Source organism: Sander vitreus, chromosome 3 (genome assembly GCF_031162955.1).
Source record: "Sander vitreus isolate 19-12246 chromosome 3, sanVit1, whole genome shotgun sequence".
In the NCBI taxonomy this organism is placed as follows: Eukaryota; Metazoa; Chordata; class Actinopteri; order Perciformes; family Percidae; genus Sander; species Sander vitreus.
In genome coordinates, this window is record NC_135857.1 from 20352753 (window position 1) to 20372620 (window position 19868).

A 19868-nucleotide genomic window follows, 5' to 3' on the forward strand; every position below is an offset into this window, starting at 1 on the left:
TGCATGCCAATCTCAACATTGACATACATGGTAGTTTAGGATGCATATATATAATTAATCTTCTAAACTACCACACCCTTGGATTTTTAAGCCTTCCTCAAGTTCATCTAAAAATGGTCTGAACAAATCAACACTTATGTCCATTATTTTCACTATGAAATACATGAAAACTATCATATTCAAACATTTGGTATTGGGAAAGGGAGATATTTTTTTCTGTTTGTTATTAAAATAAACAGAGACAGAGATGTCTTGGATGAACTGGTGTGTGAAACACAGGGGAGAGAGAGAGTGAGAGAGTATGGGAGAGAAAGAAAAAGAGAGACTAAAGGGGCCTGACTGTCTGACAGACAGGCAAGCAGATGGACAGGAACTTGGCGTTAGGGAATATGATTCTGCCAGAGAGTGATCCATAAAGACTTGAGGAGGTCGAAGGGCACACTTTCTATAATGACTCATCATCACTCAGTGGCGTCCATGCTGGGATGGCCTGTGAGTGTGTGTGTGTGTGTGTGTGTGTGTGTGTGTGTGTGTGTGTGTGTGTCTCTGGGAGAGAGGGCCAGTGGATCTGCTGAGAGATAGCGCAGGATAAATGACCAGTTCTGCTATTGTAGGCCTCTGGGGAAAAAAGAGAGATCTCACTGTTGTTTTATCAGAGCCCTGGCCAAATACTGTCACCCACAACATCAAGTAATCCCCTCATTAACATTATAAAAAAATAAAAAAAAAAGTTTGAGGAAAACACGGGTGAGAAAGCGAATATAACATTCACTGGGGTTATGAAATATGATAATGTCGTAAAACGTATGTAATTCCTTCTGTGTTTGACTTCTCTGGGCTGGGTAAACACCACTGGATGGACTTTGCCATGGCAGCTGTTCCCGTGGTAATGTGGTGGGCAGCGGAGGCGGAGCCAAAGAGGAGTTTTCATGAGCAGATTTTTTTTTTATTCACAGCCAGTCATTACTTTTAATACAGCGCAGTCCGAACTAACCACTAAAAGGGTGGCGCAGACTGTCAACACCTTGTATATGGAATTCATAAAACAATGGCTCACACTAAATTCCCCTGCTGCATTCTCAATCAAGCTGCTATGGCAATGACTGTGTCTGTGTGCATTTATGTGCGTGCACGTGCAAGGGGTCATATTTTTAGTTGTGCAGCATCAGATGAATATCTCCATTTCTTGGCAGTTGACAGCCTGTTTGTCATCCACTCCACAGCAAAGAACTGACCTTCAGCAGCATAACTACCTTTATCCTGCCATACCTCTCCCCTCCCTTCATCCCTACATCTCCATTGCCTCTCTCACCCTCTATCTTTCTCAACCCTCCCTCTGTCTACTTCTCCCTCACTTTTTGCACTCTCCCCTTCTACAGCCTTTGTCATTGATCGCTGATGCGATTGGCTGCCTCCATGCTCAGTAATGACCTGCCCTGGTAACCAGCCGGCTGCTCCACTCGGCCCCTCGTAGATTGAACTGTCAGATGGCAGCGATTAATGGCTGGGCAGAGAGACACAGACTCACACCTGCAATGTCCCACCCTGCACTGCCCGGCCAATGCGCTGTCCCATCCCAGCTCAGCAGGTACAGTAGATGTATGTATGTGCGTGTGTTGTGCCCAAACCTCTTGTAAAGATGGATACATATTCAAACATGTGTAGGTGCATGCGTTTATAGGTGCATATAAATCTTTGCTTTCATCCATGTATTACTGCCCCTGTTGGTATGCATGCATTTTACCATGCTGCAGTGGCTGATGGGAAGGTATGATGAGGGGCTAAAAAGGCAGGAGAAAGGACACGGAAACGTCAATCATGAAAAATAATGCTACGTCAAAACTATGAATGCTGATTAAAAAAATATACATAACTAATACACAAGTACAGAACACACAATTCCCAAGGACCTTGAAAAGTAGAAAAAGTAGTCAATTCCTCCAAATCTGAAAAAAACTGAACTAACCACAGTTTGCTCCACTGCTTAAATGGCAGCATGTAATCATTATGTGTCTGCAGTGCTATACTTTGTTGCCCCCTGCTCTTCTTTATTACTATATTAGTTATGATTGCACCGGTAATCATTCACTTATTCTACTGTTCACACTTGAGTCACTCTGCGCAAAAGAATCAGAATAAATGCCTAAAATGCTAACATATGTTATTCCCTCAAACAGAGATGAGTGGGGTGTTTGGTCTGGTCTCGCTCTGTCTGTCTGTTGAGGCAAGCACTGCAGGCCCACGCGGCTGTCCCGTGTTGTACTTGGCTGGCCGTCTGCTAACTGTCAGCGCAGTATCTCCTTACACTGATGAATGGGTAGTTTCCAGACCTTTCCCAAAGCTTTCATTCCCTTGTTCCAACGCTTCATCCAGAGGAATGGCCGAGAAAACAAGGGCTCCTCCGCCTGCCCACCAGCCTCCCTCAGGGGGAGCGACAACGCCAAGACGGGCATGGAGGCTAAATTTAAAATGCTCCCTTCAAAAGGGGGAGAAAGAGAGATGGAGCGAGGGAAGGAGATAAAGAGCGAACGAGATGTAGACAAAACACAGCAGAAGAAAGACAAATGAGAAACACGAGAAATGTGGTGGGAGAGAAAGAGAAAGAAACGTAAGGAGAAAAAAAGAGAAAGAGGATGGAAGGAGAATAATCCTCTGAACAGTGAACATGTGAATATCAGGCCAGTAGGGTTTTGGCGTGGTGTGTGAAACGGAGATAAAAATCGATTAGCTTGTCCACTGACCCAGTGAGCAACGGAGCCCCCCATTGGCCCAGTCCTGCCACAGCTCTGACAGAGACGTCCAGGCCCAGAGGCCCCTAGGGATCCCTTCTGGACACTGAGGTGAACAAAGTGGTGCCCTCCTGTCAAACTAAAGCCCTCAAGAACCAGCAAAACAACAAACCATGCTGCAATGCTTCACTGCTCTCTGATTCCACAGGAGACAGGGGAGATGTAGTGTGGGCTGCTGAAAGAGAACACTGTGTGTAGAGCTGGTGCTCAAGATACACAACTAGGTACATACTTAAGGGGAAAATAGTGTCAGTTAAGAATTTCAGCCAACTCAAATCAAGCTAAATTTTATGAGAATATAAGCTATTTTAGTTGTTTGACTCTTATGGGTTTTAAACCTTAGTTCTCTAACGTCTCATAAAAGACTGTATAACAGCTTAAGTTAATAGTAGAAGCTGTTAGCTGTTAGTAGTTACTGTATTAAGCCTTAGACAGTAAGGTGTGACAAAGGGCTTCATGAGGCAATACAAACATGACTTTGATTCCAAACTTATCTGCACAGATATATTCGTGTTGTTCACCCATGTTTTTGTCTCTTAAAACTATTGGAAAAACTGACACCCTCCTCTTAATTGAGGAGGAATATCTGCTTAATCTAGCATAGGAAATCATTTCTGAAAACTGCCTCTGCCACGTTCTGTCAGTCAATAGTTCAAATTTTGAAATATTGACATAATTCCAGAAACGGTCAGGTATTTCTTAGAACATTCTAAAAGCACTAGCCAGACAAATTCCCACCTGTTGACAGGCCTTGAAGCCTCTCCCTATGGTGTTATCGCCTTGTTTTCCCTCACATGATTGTCTCACATTGAGTCATGTCGGATCACTGGTTGTGGAGCACCTCTTTGATTCCTGGCTCATTGTGGCGTATCTGACCCTGGAGGTCGCAGAGTGGAAAGAAGTGGATGTGTCACCACTAAGCTCTTCTCCGTGTTAGAATAATATTTCTATGTTGCATTTAGGATGCTAACGCTAATCAAAACAGGACATCCTGAGGAGGGCCGTGCTCTCTCTTCCCTGGCCCCGCTCACCGACCGCCCGCTTTATGTTTTTGTGTTTGTAGAAGAGCGACAATCCCAGGAAGCCGCGAGAAGGGTTCATCAAAGCTCCGAGCGGGGGGCCCCGGCTGCAGGATCGCTGGAATGCGGCGTGGAAAGGAATCTCTACTGTCCTATTGTTCCCTTGTTTCCTCGGTCTCATCACACGCCGGCACGTCCAGTTCACTTACAGGTAAGAAGCACTAATCAGCCCTGCATTCCTTTCCACGGCCGCACTCTTTCCTCTGCTGAGACCCTGGCTGACCAACAACACTTGTGCACACACGGAAGGTGCACGGCTTATACGGACACACACATACACACACATTCATGGAGGGGAAGTCATCAAGACAGCACTCTGAGGACAGGGATGTGGTGTTTCCTTTTCTCAGACAAGTGATCGCAAGTGGAACAGTGAGGTGAACATTGGGGGTGCATGCCTCACTAATAGTGGGAAGATGATCCACATCCCAAAAACTCGGCAACCAAGAGATGTCCTAATTCATCCAGAACTATGAGAGAAAATACAATGAGAAAATTTGGTTCACCTAGCATTTTCTTTTGGTAGTCCTGTGTGTAAAAATGTTTCACAAAAAAACAGGAGTGCCTTGATAACTACCACCTAAAAATGCTATATATATATATATATATATATATATATATATATATATATATATATATATATATATATCCTACAATCTTTAAGATCATCCACCTGACTGCCCCTAACTACCTCGCCTTTAATAATAAAATTCACAGCTTGTCCTGACTTTTTCTCTCTGTGTCTCTCACTGTAACCATCACTGTTTCAGCACTGCAACACAGGCAAGACAGCTGCTATCAGATCCAATCAGGTGAATATAGTGCAGCTCAAACTTCATCAGGAAGGCCCCAGCTTTGATCACATCGCCTACCCTCATCTCTCCCATCCAGCGGGGGTGAGAGGTCACTGCTTAATGAGCTTCAGGGTGGAGAATGGGGGCCTTGTTGTGGCAGGGATGAAAGGTGTACAGGAATCACATATACATAGCACACAAACACATAAACATACACACCTGACTGCTACGTCCTGTCCTCCCTTTTCAGCGACAGATGGGCATGACCCGATGCCCCGTTTCACCCCTGTTAATCAGAAACTACTTTCCTCCTCTCCGCCCCTCCCACCCTCACTCCTTCCATCCCTCGGGCCAGCCCGCTCCACCCAGGGAGATCCCCGAGCAGTGCTGGAACACACTGTTATCGCCACATTCACAAAGCGATTGTTGGGTAATTCCTGTTTATAGCTATGTGCTCTCTCCAGTGTGTAAGAGTTTAAAAAACCTAATGTTCTCTCTGTCAACCCTCAATGACAGTGATTAAAAAGAATGTGCACAGCCAAACACTTCAGCATACCTGCCAAAGATTTTTACTATTAATTCAAACATACTATTAATTCAAACATTCAAACGTTGGTCACATTCAAAATGAGTTAAAGGGTCATTAAAATATGGGCAATTGGGACAAAATTGACAAAATTGACAAAAACATTTTTGGGGTAACTGGGTAAGATATATAAATTAAAAAAAGTAAAATGATCATACCACAGCCTGTAAACTGACACACAAACATAACATCATGTCTGCAGTCTGGAATAAAGTGCAGCAATGATTGGCAGCTAGATTAAGTCATATCAAGCCTCTTGTTTAGTCTTTCTCCTCATAAAAGCACTCAACAATGTAGTAAAGTGACTTCGAGCAGTTAGCTGATGTGAGACATGAGGCCAGACTGTCGGGCCCTGTTTCTACCACCTGCTTCAGGTAATTGATTGGGGTATAAAATGATTGAGTTTCTTTAATTAGCTAACAGACATCTCTTCTCAAAGCACGCCAAGGAGTGCTAACTTCACACCGCCTCATTAATAGCCCGGACTAAGCGCACCATCAGCAATCTGTTGACATTATAACTCCTCAGACATCAGAACGACACAAATCAGTTTGATGTCTGTATGAACTTTTCAGCTCAGCAAAATGCCATTTATCTAAGACCAATTTGTGATGAGAAAATGGCGGCATGTCACACATTTGACGACTGTGCTGTATACTCCGCAGAGCGCCTTTGTTTTGTACATACACACTAAAACTCAAACGTACACGCTCAGCTCGTCCAAATAAGAACATACACACATGCTCGCCTCCCCTTTTTAAACACACATACACACAAGCACAATCTATAAAAATATGCTTAGCTTGGGACTGCTCTGTTGATAATGACCTCAGCCTTGGCACTGTACTGGGCCAGACCAGACTGCCGACAGACTGGAGGCTTTTGTGTGGACTCCCTATCTCTAACTCCATGACCTTTAAGGGGGACAAGAAAGCAGAAATGCTTTTTTTTTTATTTATTTTTTTATTTAGAAGGGTTAAGGCTCGCTCATTGTTCTGTGTTGGTACGGTTTCCCCTGTGGTAAACAGACAGCGGTTCCCAGGCTTGACATGTTGCTGCACACCCTCCTCCCACCCTCCCTCCATCCCTTGGTGTTCCCACACTGCCCTGTCTGGGTCGTTGCACTATACCACCCCCCAACAACAACACACACAAACTGCCACCAGCATAGAAATACTACCGCCTCGATCACCCATAAGCACAACTACACACTCTCACTTTTTCACCTGCCACTAGGGCCAGCATTCAAAAACTAACGCTCGTCTGTGCGCTTTAATGCATTATAAAATTCTCCACATACATGATGACTGAGATAGAGGAGAGCAGGGGGTGTAGAGACGAGAGTGAAGCCCCTGGGGCCGCTGGGCCAGGGCCTGGGAGGGGACCCGTAACGAGGCCTGGAAGCTCCCTAGTTGCTCGGGACAGGGGCCATCCTTCAGGCGGGTGACAACAGTGCATAAACAAACTACTAACCTCATCAGCTCTCTGTTTACAGCCCTGAGACTGAGTCCTGGACGACTCATTAACATCGGAGACCTTCCAAAAGAGCCATTTTCTGAGCGAGGGAGGAGGGTGAAACGTTTCTCCCATCGTAAGAGAGGAGGAAAGTGGACGATATGTCAGACAGATGGGGGCGTTGATAGATGAGAGGGCCTGGGTCATAGTCAACCTGCCCCCCTGCACCCCAAACTCACCAACACACACACACACACACAACTGATATACCCACAAAGGCTGCATGTGTCTGTAATATGCTTTACACCTGGTTTGACAAGCATTCAGCAGCTTTAAGCCGCGCTGCTACTTGTTCACTGATTTACCCCTCTGTAGACAGTTCACATAATGTTACACATCCAAGACTTTGAATTAGAAAACTGCTGCTCTTGTAAAGCAACTGACAGAAAGCTCAATTCAAAATGATTGAATCTTACATTAAGGCCTTAAAATAAATGATTAAAATATTTTTAAAATTGAACCAGCTGAAGGGTTAATATAGGCCTATGTATTTTTTCTTCCTTCAATATAAACCAACTATTTTTTCCCCCCATTATTCCTGAGTAGTACTTAAAAGCTTAAAAAAATATAACATGATAAGATAAACTGGCTATGGTCATATATTTGCATCAAAAAACAAGTTCAAAGCAACGATTAACAAAAGTGCAAGAAAACAGGAGTAACCTCTGCCATAGGCTCCAGTGATTCTTGACCCAGTCCATTACTGAAGGAGATATGGGACATTTGTATACGGAGCTTTGGCACCAAGCAGAGCGCGGGCAAAGAGCCCCGCTCCGGGACAACAAGGGCTGTTTAATGGGGTCTCTATTTCACTTTCCTCGCGCCGGCCCGCTCCCTCTCACCTTTTAAATGGGCCGATCTATTAACCGTTTTAATGAGCTCCGCCAGACAAACGCGAGATGCATGGCCCATTGCACAATGTGAGGAGGACAACGCACTTCTCAGCTCCGGAGAGGAAAGGCGCAGACAGACAGCGAGACACCGAGGAGTGCGAGGCCTCTCTCTCTCTCTCTCTCTCTCTCTCTCTCTCTCTCTCTCTCTCTCTCTCTCTCTCTGTAGCACGCACGCACATCTTCTCGCGTGCAAATCAGGGGTGCCAAATTCGCCAAAGATTTGCATCTAAAAAGTTATATGAACCACAGTTTTGGAGACAGACGGATCAGTAACTGACGACTGACTAAATATTGTGGTAAATGTAAAAAAGTATTATCAAGTGCACGAGTGTGTGCCTTTGGGACACTGGATTTGAATGCCCCATTGCCACTTGTTTAGCTTCCAAATCCTTTTAATGGAACTTTCCTTTAGATCTATGTTTTACACTGCGTTAACAAAATCGAATTAAAATGTACATGTCAGAGGTCTGTAAATCACAACATCACGGTTATGTGAGATTAATCGGCATTTATTCCTAACAAATTATCAAAGACCTCTAAACACACTTAAACACATTATAATCAAGATGTTTTTATTGAGACACAAATATGCTAGACCTTTAATTAGGCCTACATCAAGGTAGTTTGGATCTTTAAAGCCCCCCCCCCCCTCCATTTTGTATAGCCCACAATTCACCACGGGGTGCGGCCTGCACGCCTTGGCTATACTTGTTGGGAAGCAAAAGCGAGTTTTTGTGGCGCACCGCATTACATCTGGATGTGCGGACTAATCAGTCAAACTCCATCAATCAACCTTACGTTCACCACCTCTCCATCACCTCCTCTATTACATCCACCCCCTTTTTTATCACACGACTTTTCTGCAAGGAGGCCCCGTACATGCCCGTTTTAACACGAGTTCTCCGGACAGGCGGGAGGCACACACTGAACGCATTTACCAGCAGAGCTCTTATGAGGGGTCTGGGAATTTAAATATTCACGGTTGACACTGTGCAGACCTGGCTGGGGGCCAGAGCGGGCCCGCTCCTCCCGGGACCCAGAACATTACCCCATTCTGACTGAAGAGGTAGAAATCTTCGTCTTCCATTTCGAGAATAATAATCGTTAAATATACACGAGGATGCCTATTAAAGAGACTGCATTTAATAGTATGTAGACACGTTGATGCAGTTATTGATTGTTCATCTTTGTGTGCGTTTCTGGTAATAAAAACTATTTTTTTTTTTTAAAAGGTCTGTGTTGCACAGTGACGAGAGAGCTGGAGGGCCGCTAAGAAGAAACTCGAGTGTTTGCTTTCCTCTTGTTGATGATGACGATGATGATGACATTGTGTGTGAGAGCATCTATTTCCGTATGCCAAACTACTTTCTAAACATTCGACAGAATCACAAAAGAGAGACTTTCATTCACATTTGCTATGCTTATTAAACTTCATCGGAATAATGGCTGTACTTTTGTGAAGTAAACAAATTAAATAGTAACTTGCTCTTAACTGACCACATGGAACTTCTCCATAGCCTGCTGCTTATTGGCGTTAACTGTCTAAATGATGTATAAGTTGCAGCTGCTAAACCATTATGTTTTATTTAGTTAGCTGTGCTTGTATGCAAAAACACAGGTACTCTTTATGCAAAACGGGATGTATGGTCACTGAGCTGACTGAAGCTATTATAAAACCACAGCATTTAGCTTAAATAAAAACGTCTGCAAACACAAGAATAATGCAGGCCTGGGTCATTACATTGTTGCATTTCTGGTTTTGACCTCCCTGTCTAATTCTTTGAAAAATGTCTGCAATACAATTCTAGAGGAGAGGAACCTCAACCATTAAAAGTCAGTGTTATAGAGTCAAAACTCGAATGAAAGGCAACACAGCACAGAAATGTATATGCAGAACACTAACAAAAACTCTAACAACATGTGCTTGATTGACACAGCTTTAGAAAAAAATAATACAACTCTTGATAATTTATTGTAGCAAATCAATGCACGAATAGTCATATCAATCATCTCCTTGCATTCATTCTTATAGTTGATTGGGTCCAAGTAATTAAATCGATTTAATGACAAGAGTGTTTCGATATTACACTTAATTTAATCAAACTCATTGCATATTTTAAGCTATTATTTGATCCTAAATTAATTTTGTTAACAGAGTATAAGACGCCTGCCTCGTACGCTATAATCATATTACATGGAGTGTAAAGTCCGCAACACTCGTGGATCAAAAATAATTAAAACATTAAAGTGTGAATTCGGGGTTTTTTTCCGAGTGCTTAACAATCTACAAACATTACGCGTTAATACGAGCTCGGAATGACTCACAAAACAAGATCCCCTTCTCTGCAACATTTACCATGCCTGTCTAAATCCTCGTTTTCTCCTTATTTCTTTCCATCAACCTGCCTTTTTCCAAGTTGCTCCCCGCAAACTGAAGTGACCAGCAGCCCACAGCAGCAGTGTGCAGCAATTGCAATACAGCTGCCGATGCACGGGACATGGGATTTTAACCTACAATACACTACATTACACTACAGCGCCCACTACATGCAACGAGCAATTCCAATACTGGAGCGGACGCCCTGCAGAAAGTTCCTCCATCGCTGCCGAAACTTTAAACTTTACTCTCTTGTTGTGACAGCGTCTCATTCTTTTCTTCGCGATAATATCATCGTTTTGTCGCTCCTAACAGGTGAAAGTGAAGATTCTGGTTTCCTGGTGGTAATGAAATCGTCACAGAAACTATTGATAAACGCAGTGATAACAGCGACAGTCTATTGGTATATAAGATGGCATGTTTCAAAAGGAGAAAAAGAAAGGGATGTTGCACCTACTCGTGGCCAGTTTCCGTGCCCTGCCTTTGGACCTCATGGTGCCCGTCTCTCGGCGTGGGTTTGTTTGGATTTTTTCTTGGATCTTTTTTCCTCCTTTTTGTTTTTTTCTCTGTCCTTTTTCTCTGGGTTTCTCAATCCAAACGCGCTATCTCTCCAGCATTGTCAGTCTGGACACCTTCGCACATGCGCACAGCCCGAGATCTGCCGGCAGCAAGTGCCAGAAAAAGTTTGGGACGATTTATCACTTTGATATTAACCTGATCTGGTCAACATGTGTGCATCGTGGACATCTCCTTTCGCGTGTCAGAGGTTTTCAAACGAACACTGAGTGAGAAAGCCGGGCACACTGCAAAAAATGTCCAACGTTTTTGAAGCCTGCAGCTTCAGTCGTGTTGTTTATCTAACACGTGAGGACTTGTTTCAGGACTTATCTCGAAACAAGAGCCATGTATCTTCAAATAAGGCAGCAAAAGGCAACTCAATTAGGTTGGACAAAACTCTGCTAACAAGTTAAAATCAAGTTAAACTACAATAAAGCAATGCAATAAAGATATGTCAATGTATTATTATTATTATTATTATAATTATTATTATTATTATTATTATTATTATTATTATTTTTAAGTTTGAGAATGAGCACTAAATGAAATGTTTTCATAAGATGGATATTTTTTGCAGTGCAGTCAGCACGCCGGATCTACCGAGTGCCGAAGACATTAATTATAACGATCCCTATTCTCAATCATTCCTGCGCACCTTCTCTTTTTAAACGAAGTCACATTCATCAGTGTTCACTTACATTACCAATACTGAATATAGTCATTAACGATTTTATATATTTTAATTGTGTTCTGACCATTATACCGAGCACTGGAAATGAATGTAAAACTCCCCCCCCCCCCTCTCCCGCTTGGGCACCAGACTGACAGCTCTAATATGAGAGTGCACAGGTCTCTCTCTCTCTCTCTCTCTCTCTCTCTCTCTCTCTCTCTCTCTCTCTCTCTCTCTCTCTCTGCGCTGACAATTATTAATATGTTAAGTGCTTAGTATTAATGCCTATTTGAGACTTTTCTGTTGCAGTCAGTGCGTAAATTTCATCACTTGGTAATTGCCGAAGGCTCGAAAAGGATGTTTTCACTTGATTAAACTTGGAAGGAGAATGGCCCTACCAAGAAAGAAAAGTAAAAAGACTTTAGTCCAAACCTTCATCTCAGTGGGTGGAATAATGTTTGGATCAACTTCTTTTCGCTCTGGATTTAAAGAAAAAGGCCACACTCATAAATGCATGCCATCCAGGCACTAAAAGTTAATAAAATCACTGCATGTCTGCTGTTATCACATAAACATTTTATAGAAGCATATTTAGATACTGAGTCATATATCAGCAACATAGAGTACCAGCCAGATACAAAAACAGCAAATCATGATTTGTTACCATTCTTTGTATTGTTTTGCTAAAACTACAGAAACATTGTATCCACACATCAGACCGCGCATTGATATCATAAAGCCTATTTGTCCCCAAGACAGCTTATAATTAAAGTAATTGGCAATTAATTAGATCTGCTTGAAATCATGCTGACCTGGTACGACCACTTTAATGGGATGTGAACTCGAGCTATCGATTCTAAACTGTGTTGAAACTGATTAGAGTCCTGACATCATGCGTGTCATGGGGGGGGATCATTTAAGGGCTGACCAAAACCAAAGCATGCCATATGGTAATATCAACAGATATGCTGCGACCAAGCTAATAGAGATGATGCACAACTGGGCTCACAAAAGTGTTTCGTCCGACTTATTCATTTTTTTTTTTTTTTTATTTGAAGTTTTTTGTCTAAAACTATAGACTAAACTAAACTAAAGTGGGACATTTCTGAATAGATGTTCCTTATTTAAAGGGCCTTTGGCTTTGAGGTTAATACTGCTAGTTTATTGTGGTTGTACCTCGCTCTACCTCTACTGTAATATTATGAATGATGCTATTAAGTGGGTTGCGCCTACACACCGTGCCTGAGAAGGTGGCGCGCCGCGAGTTAGCACACAAACACACACACACACACACACACACACACACACACACACACAGAGAGAGAAAGAGAGAGAGAGAGAGAGAGAGAGAGAGAGAGAGCTTCAGGCGGCGCGCTCAATTAGCCTAAATGGAAACAGTTTTCATTCACCGCAATAACTCACTCTACTCTTCCCTCGTCTCCTCTCCTTTCTGAAGCACTTTCTCAATACATATTTTATTATGATACGCTGAACCCGGTGGCAGGGCAGAGCGCCGCAGAGATTCCCACAGCCCCGTGGATTGTAATTATTAGAAATTAATTGGGTTCGAGACCCCCACGGTTGCAAGTATAGGCCCATACACTAAAAGATTCCCTCACTTCGTTCCCTTTGCTTTACATTCATTATACGTAGCCTATATGTACCAAACTTGTCTAATTCAATATTGTTTAAAGCGAGGAAATCTTCATTAAAACTAACAGTTTTACATGTTACTGTATAGGCCTATTACAGTAGTAGCTTACTCAGCTGTTAAGGGGTTAAAAAATAACATGATCTGTATTAGGGGCTGTCGAGGCAGACTAAAAGTGAAAAGGGAGCCTCCGGCACAAGGAAATTACCAGCGCCCGCGTGACCTTTGAGCAAGGTAATCAATCAAGTGATCAACAGGGATATTTATCACTGCTTTGTCCAACCAAACCTGTGTGTAGAAACAAAATAAAAGATGGAAAAAAAAGAGAATATTGATATTTAGGGATGTTGAATTGGATAGCCTTGACTTATTAAAAATACCAAACATCTAATCTTTCTTTTAAGGTATAGCCTAAAATTAATAAAACATAAAATAATAATACAAATTATTATCATTATTATAATAATACATAAGCAAAAGCAGACAGACACGCAATAGATAAAAGCCACATATCAACACTGTGGGCCCACATTTGGTCTTGCACATTACTGCTTGATATCATCGGCCTACTGACTTTTAGACAAATGTTACAAACATGTGTTCAGTCAGGACTTCATTTGTTACAATTTATTTCACCTATTTTTTTTTACACTTCTCTGGCGAAACTAATATTGCAATGAATTCCTGCTATTCCTGCTTTTTGTTACAGTACTGTTTAGTGAAAACCTGCAAAGATTTATTTGGCCCAGTGCGTGCTGCCCCTGTGTGGAGAATTATCGACCCAATCAAAGACATTGAAAGTTTCCAGTGAACAGCTAATGCAATAAAATAATACTCTGACGGAGAAAATAGTCCCTCTTCACTGGCCAAAGAGTTAATATTATCGCAAGTTAAATAAATAAGAAATGTTAAAGAGGTATTTCTAACCACCATTTCGATCCATCTACACTTACATTTTTTTTTTTCATGATATATTTTGTGTTGTATTTTTGGCGGCAGATAAACAAAAAAATGAAGATGAATATTGGATAAAACCATGCCTTTAAAGCCTGATGAGTTGAAGAACAAAACTACAAAAAAAAACATCGGTATAACAATATGCCTACTTGTAATTTCATATTTAAGCATGTAAAAAGTATATGAGGTCTGGACTAAATGCCTGATTAAATTGTGAATTGTTGTAAATGTTTTGGTAGAATCTTACGTCGTGTAATCCAATAGGCCTATATATTCTAGATGATTACTGTATGGGGGCTTACATATATTGCGACCACTTATTTTTAATGTATCAATTATTCTGTCAAAAATAATAATGCATTTGTTAAGCCAAACTATGTCCGTTGTATATCACGATGAAAATAGAGATAATCGTATTTTTTCCAAAACACTGGCTATGCTTCTATTCGAAGAGATATAAGATTCTTATTTTTTTGTGGGCGTTTGAATAAAACGACGCAAATTAACTACAATTCACCAAAACTAAAGTCACACAACCATTTCATTTGCATGTTTTTTTTTTTTTTTTTAAAGGTCGCTAAACATACCAAGTACCAAGACCACAAACTACGATATGGTTCTGTATCAGCGCTTTTGATTGCATGAGGCTGAGCCGATGTTAAAAGACGACTTTCTTATCGAACATTCTTTATACTATACCGCCCCCTAGTGGATACTACCACGTAGTGTTCTGTTCGAGGCATAGAGGTGATGAGTGTGTCGTCATGCGGCATTCAAATGTCAATCCTTGCAGTCCTATTAAAAAGAAATATCCTACATAACAGATATACTACAATGGATAGATCCCTGTATCACGACTGTATAAAGGCTGCAGTATGGGGAAAAATAGGTGTAACTGATTGTGGGTTTCATCATTTCCAGACTTAGTATGGATCAAGTGAATAAACCCAAAAGCAGAAGATAACATGTGACTGATTGATGAGCTGGCCAGGCTTGTACTGATGTTAAAGTGCATTTTAACAACCGCTTCTGAACTCAGTATCCAGCATGGGAAACAGATTACGATGCGCTCCTGAGACAATTTGTGGAAGTAGTATTGATAAGGCTCGTGTAGGCCATGGACATATTTATCTGTGAGGACTGCTTGATGACAGGGTCTTATCTACACAGACACACACACACACACACACACACACACACACACACACACACACACACACACACACACAGATACAAACTCATCTCCATCAATTTCAACTGATGTTCTCCTTGCACAAGTGCCGTCAACAGAGAGATGTGACAAGTAATCAATGGGGCAGTCGGTCAGGTTTATTTATCTCCTTTTCCAGTAACAGCAGACAGTGGAATCCTTGTCAAGTTCCCGGTTGCACGGCAATTAAGGGAGCATACAGATGGATGGGATGCTTCAGACACAGAGAGTGAGCCAGTCAATAACCTGCTGGAAAGTGCCTGCAGTTGACTGCTTACAGCACAGTTCCTTTGAACTTGAAACACACAGATAGAAATCAGATTGCTTTGTATGAACATTTGCCGGATAGCTATTGACTTTAGAGCTGAAATCAATTAGTCAATAATCAACATGCCTTTTTCACAACATTTTGAATATGTCATAGAAGGAAAAGCATTGGTGTAAATAATACAATTAATGACGGCTGAAATACTTTTTGCTGCTTCAGTTTCAGGGTCCTGGTATTGTGCATGTTGGCTCACTGTCACAGATACCTGAATAGAACAGAGACATCTGTAAAATGATTAGTAACACCTGTACTTTTCCTACAATGACAAGGTCAAAGTGACAAATCATCTGAGAACAAGGCCAAGTAGTCGATCAAGCGTCTCAGAGGATTTGCTGCTTCTTCTCTGGTTTATATCATGTCTACTGTTCAAATTCAATTCAATTTTATTTATAATGTCAAATCGTAACAGATGTTATCTTTACAGACACTTTACAGATAGAGTAGGTCTAGATCACACTCTATAATTTACAGAAACCCAACAATTCCCCCCAAGAGCATGCATTTGGTGCGACAGCAGCAAGGAAAAACTTCCTTTTAACACGCAGAAACCTCTTGGTGGGCGGCCATCTGCCGCGACCATTTCTTGTTTTTGTTGACAAAGCAAAGAATTCAAAGACCACCTTGGGCTTTGGAAAATTGTGACAGGTATTTCTCACAACTTTCTGATGTTCTATACTAAACAATTAATAATAATAATAATAGTAATATTAATAAATTAAAATAAATCCACAGATTAAAGAATAATGAAAACAATCATCCGTTGTAGCACTAGGTTTGATTGATTGTTTTTTTAATTTAAGTGTCATGCCACTAAGTGGCCCATTCCATAGGGAATTATAAGCCACCACCAATACAACAGTAATTCATTCCACAGCTTCCGGTTCTAATGTCCACACACAACATTCTCCACTTTTCACAAAACAAAGAACAAATAAAACATAACACAACAGCCACAACACAACAGTGCAACCCATAAATTGTCCAACTAGAGCCAAACACCTCATTCACAAAACAAAAACAACAGACAAAAAAAACTAGGTATCATAAATTCAGAGGTTGTCCAAGATGCAAGATAATCTTCATCAATATCTCTGCCAATAATATCCTCTACGATTTGTAATCAAGTTAGTCCGTTACTCCTGATACTTCTGCACTACAGGCACTCCTCTCTCCAAAAAAACTGAAAGGAAAACCGAAAGTGGAGCACCAAGCACACACTTTCCCACATAAACTGAGACTATAATGACACTTATCCCAGAGTAACAGCTATGTCCAGAGCCTGATACAATGTTCCCCAGAGACCCTGCCTAGTGAGCAACAGTCACTTCTGAAGCGACACACATCTCAGGGAGCGAGTTGTTTCACACTGGCATGAAGTGGTAGCTATGTATTACATTATATACCTTAGGGTGAGTACAATAACATATTCTTTTTAAAAAGAATATATCAAGACACCTTGGAAAGGGATCCATACACAATTGTTATGACATTAGTTTTACTTACCTATCTGTAGAAACCCTTACAGACAACAGAAGTATGGAAGTGTCCACAGAAGGGACTGCAGTGGAGAGCACCATTTCCTCCAGAGGCCAGTGATGCTATGTTTTTACAAATGACAGGCACAGGGTAAGGAATTCAATATCAAAACCCAAACCAAAAATGTGGTACATGTCATGTCTTTGCTTTAAGGCCAGATGGTAAACCTGGGCTCCAAACTAAAGTCATGTTAGCACAGATACTTCACTGTGTGGCTCTTTAATACATTACATTGTATAGGAACTCCACACACCCAAGACACAATTACTTTGTGCCCTGGCCACAATTGTGACACACCACTTTTTAATTTTCTCACAACAAAGGTGTTTTTCACAGAGGACATTTTGAAATGTCATAGTAGGGTAAACACGGGTGTAAATGAGTAAATTAATGATAGCTGAATTCCATTTGGCTGTAGTTTCAGGGTTCTGGTGCTGGCTCACTGTCATGGCTTACTCAATACTGGCACACTTCAGTAGAACAGACCCATCGCTAATGTTATCAGCAACCTGTGCTTTTCCTACTCTTTGAGCAAACAGTAATTATAAAATAATAATTAAGGTGTGGTTTACCACATGCCAATATGTTGCTAGTTCCACAACACTACCTAACCCTTTGAAGGCTATTTAAGGTAACCATTTACAATGTCAGAAAAAAATGCATATTTATCCAAAATGTGTCTGCCTTGAACAGGAACAGGCCTCCAGCAATCAAAAACAAAAGAAAGAACACAAGTAGAACAGGACCAAGCACCACAGATCACTGACTGCATCTTATAACACAGTCAATAAGTTACATAGCTGCATCTATCTGACATGTATTCCATAATCCACCATTACCAAAAGCCATTAGGTAAGCCTAACATTATATATTATCAGTCAATTAGTTTGTTTAGTTTAGACTGTGTCTCATATTCAAAGGTCACATTTCAAGCATAATAGCATAAAAAACCATAGCCTATAGCCATACCTAGCCAAACACTAAAAAATATGTATACTACATACATACCTACATGTGTCGTCTTTGTAGAATAATACAACGCCTCTCTTTCCTAACAAAGTTTTTGCAGAATTTATAGTTATCGCTGATTTGCTACTTTCTCTACACACAGTAAAATGCGTTGTTTTTGTTGTTTTTGAGTGGCACCAGAGTGAGTGGCACCTGTCTTCTTCTTCTTCTTTTATTTATTTATTATTTTTTTTTTCTTCTTCTTCTTCTTCTTCTTCTTCTTCTTCTTCTTCTTCTTCTTCTTCTTCTTCTTTTCTTTTCTTTTCTTTTCTTTTCTGGCAGACCTGTCCTACTTTGAAAAGGTTCTTGTTCGGTTCCTCCAATCAGAAACAACGTGGTTACATCACTCAGCCGCTGTCTAATCTATCCTCCAGCTAGAGCCAAATGAGCCATGATAAATCCATAGAAGGAGCTAACTCTATACTGTTTTTGTTGACTATATTTTAAAGACATAGATTTGTGTTTTTGATGTAATTAAAAATCTTTTAGTCTTTCACAAATTGCACGCCAGAGTTTTTGACAGTGGGCCTCTTTGAAACTGTTAAATATTTGATCTCTATTTGCTTGAGGCTAATGTGGTTGTTCTGCATGTGTGTTGATTAGTTGAGCTGTATCGTAGAAACGGGTCCGACTAAAAACCAGAAGCATTTTCAGCTTGCCAGGAATAAAGCAGAGAACCATTTACAGCAAGAGTGGGAAGGTATGACTGCACGTTACTTCTTTCTTTTCTCTTTGATACATCATCTTTTCTAAAAGAAAATGTCTTACACCAAAACTTACACAAACTGTTGTATCTTAATAGCATATTAACATTTTGTAAGAAGTCCCAGAGTATAATTTAAATGACCAAGAAGTACCTTACTGTAAACATGCAGTGTACACATTATAGCCCTGTAGCCTCTTAAGCCATCCTGTACTCATGTTACATTATGTTTTTCCAAAACATTAGGCTTGCAGTGGGAATCTTTTCCATTTTCTTTTTAATTTATTTTAAAAGTCAGCAGATCTCAGATAGCCTACAGTGTAAGACACATAACCCCAAGTAGGTTGACCCAGAGTGTGAAATCTTGAAATATCTGATTATCCATATAAATGCGATCAGTCATGCATGACATGACATGACCATAGACTGTATATATGACAACTAAATTGAGAGGATGCATTTAAATAAAATGCAGGCTTTATCTGGCTTAAATTAGTTAATCAGAAAATATATATGTCAGCCTTTGCATGTAAGAATCAGTTCCTATGTTGTTGTTTTTCTTTAACTCATTTTGTGAGTTTTAGTATCATATTGATCATGGCAACATAAGCTTTATTTTGGAAATTGGCTTTCTATGTCTCACTTAACTTCATTAGTTACATATCGTATTGTGGTTTTGAATGAAACACAGCTGAGGCAAACAGGACAGAAAATGTGCAATGGAAACTATTTCCATTTTGTGCAGTTGTAGTTTCTAAAACAATAAATGGAGATACTGGAGAACAAAGTATTATTGAGCATTTTGCTTTTCTTGTTTGTGTGCTGTATATTCCCCAAAAGAACAGATTAGAAAGTTGCAGGTGGAAAGAATTGTGCTGATCTTGCAAGTGATGTGAGTGAATACTAGAGTAGTATGAACAAGCATGGCTACTGCAAACCTGGATGATATTTCCACTATACCACAATGAGTATTTAAGGAATCAAAGAACATTGAATTTATGCCCATTCAATTAACATGCCAGCGTAACTATATATATATATATATATATATATATATATATATATATATATATATATATATATATATATAAAAATTGGTTTATTAAACTTACAGAAGGAATATTATGGTGAAAATATTGATTAGTACTGCACAGTATAAATACCAACAAAATCCTATTCTTTGTCTGTGTTTCTAGCTTATTATTATTTTTCAC

General features: G+C 40.6%; 1 protein-coding gene across 12 annotated transcripts in view; it reads right to left on the reverse strand.

Moving 5' to 3' along the window:
• Nucleotides 1–10788, reverse strand: part of mecom (MDS1 and EVI1 complex locus) — a 132491-nt gene extending 121703 nt beyond the window's left edge. For 9 of the 12 annotated variants that reach the window (XM_078246463.1, XM_078246460.1, XM_078246457.1 and 6 more), the window contains exon 1: nucleotides 10491–10787. In XM_078246463.1, the coding sequence (XP_078102589.1) occupies nucleotides 10491–10527 (37 nt within the window). In that variant the 5' untranslated portion in view covers nucleotides 10528–10787. Of the gene's footprint in view, nucleotides 1–10490 lie in introns of all 12 variants that reach the window. The other 3 variants (XM_078246467.1, XM_078246466.1, XM_078246464.1) reach the window with 1 other exon arrangement.
• Between the last annotated feature and the right edge of the window lie 9080 nt (nucleotides 10789–19868).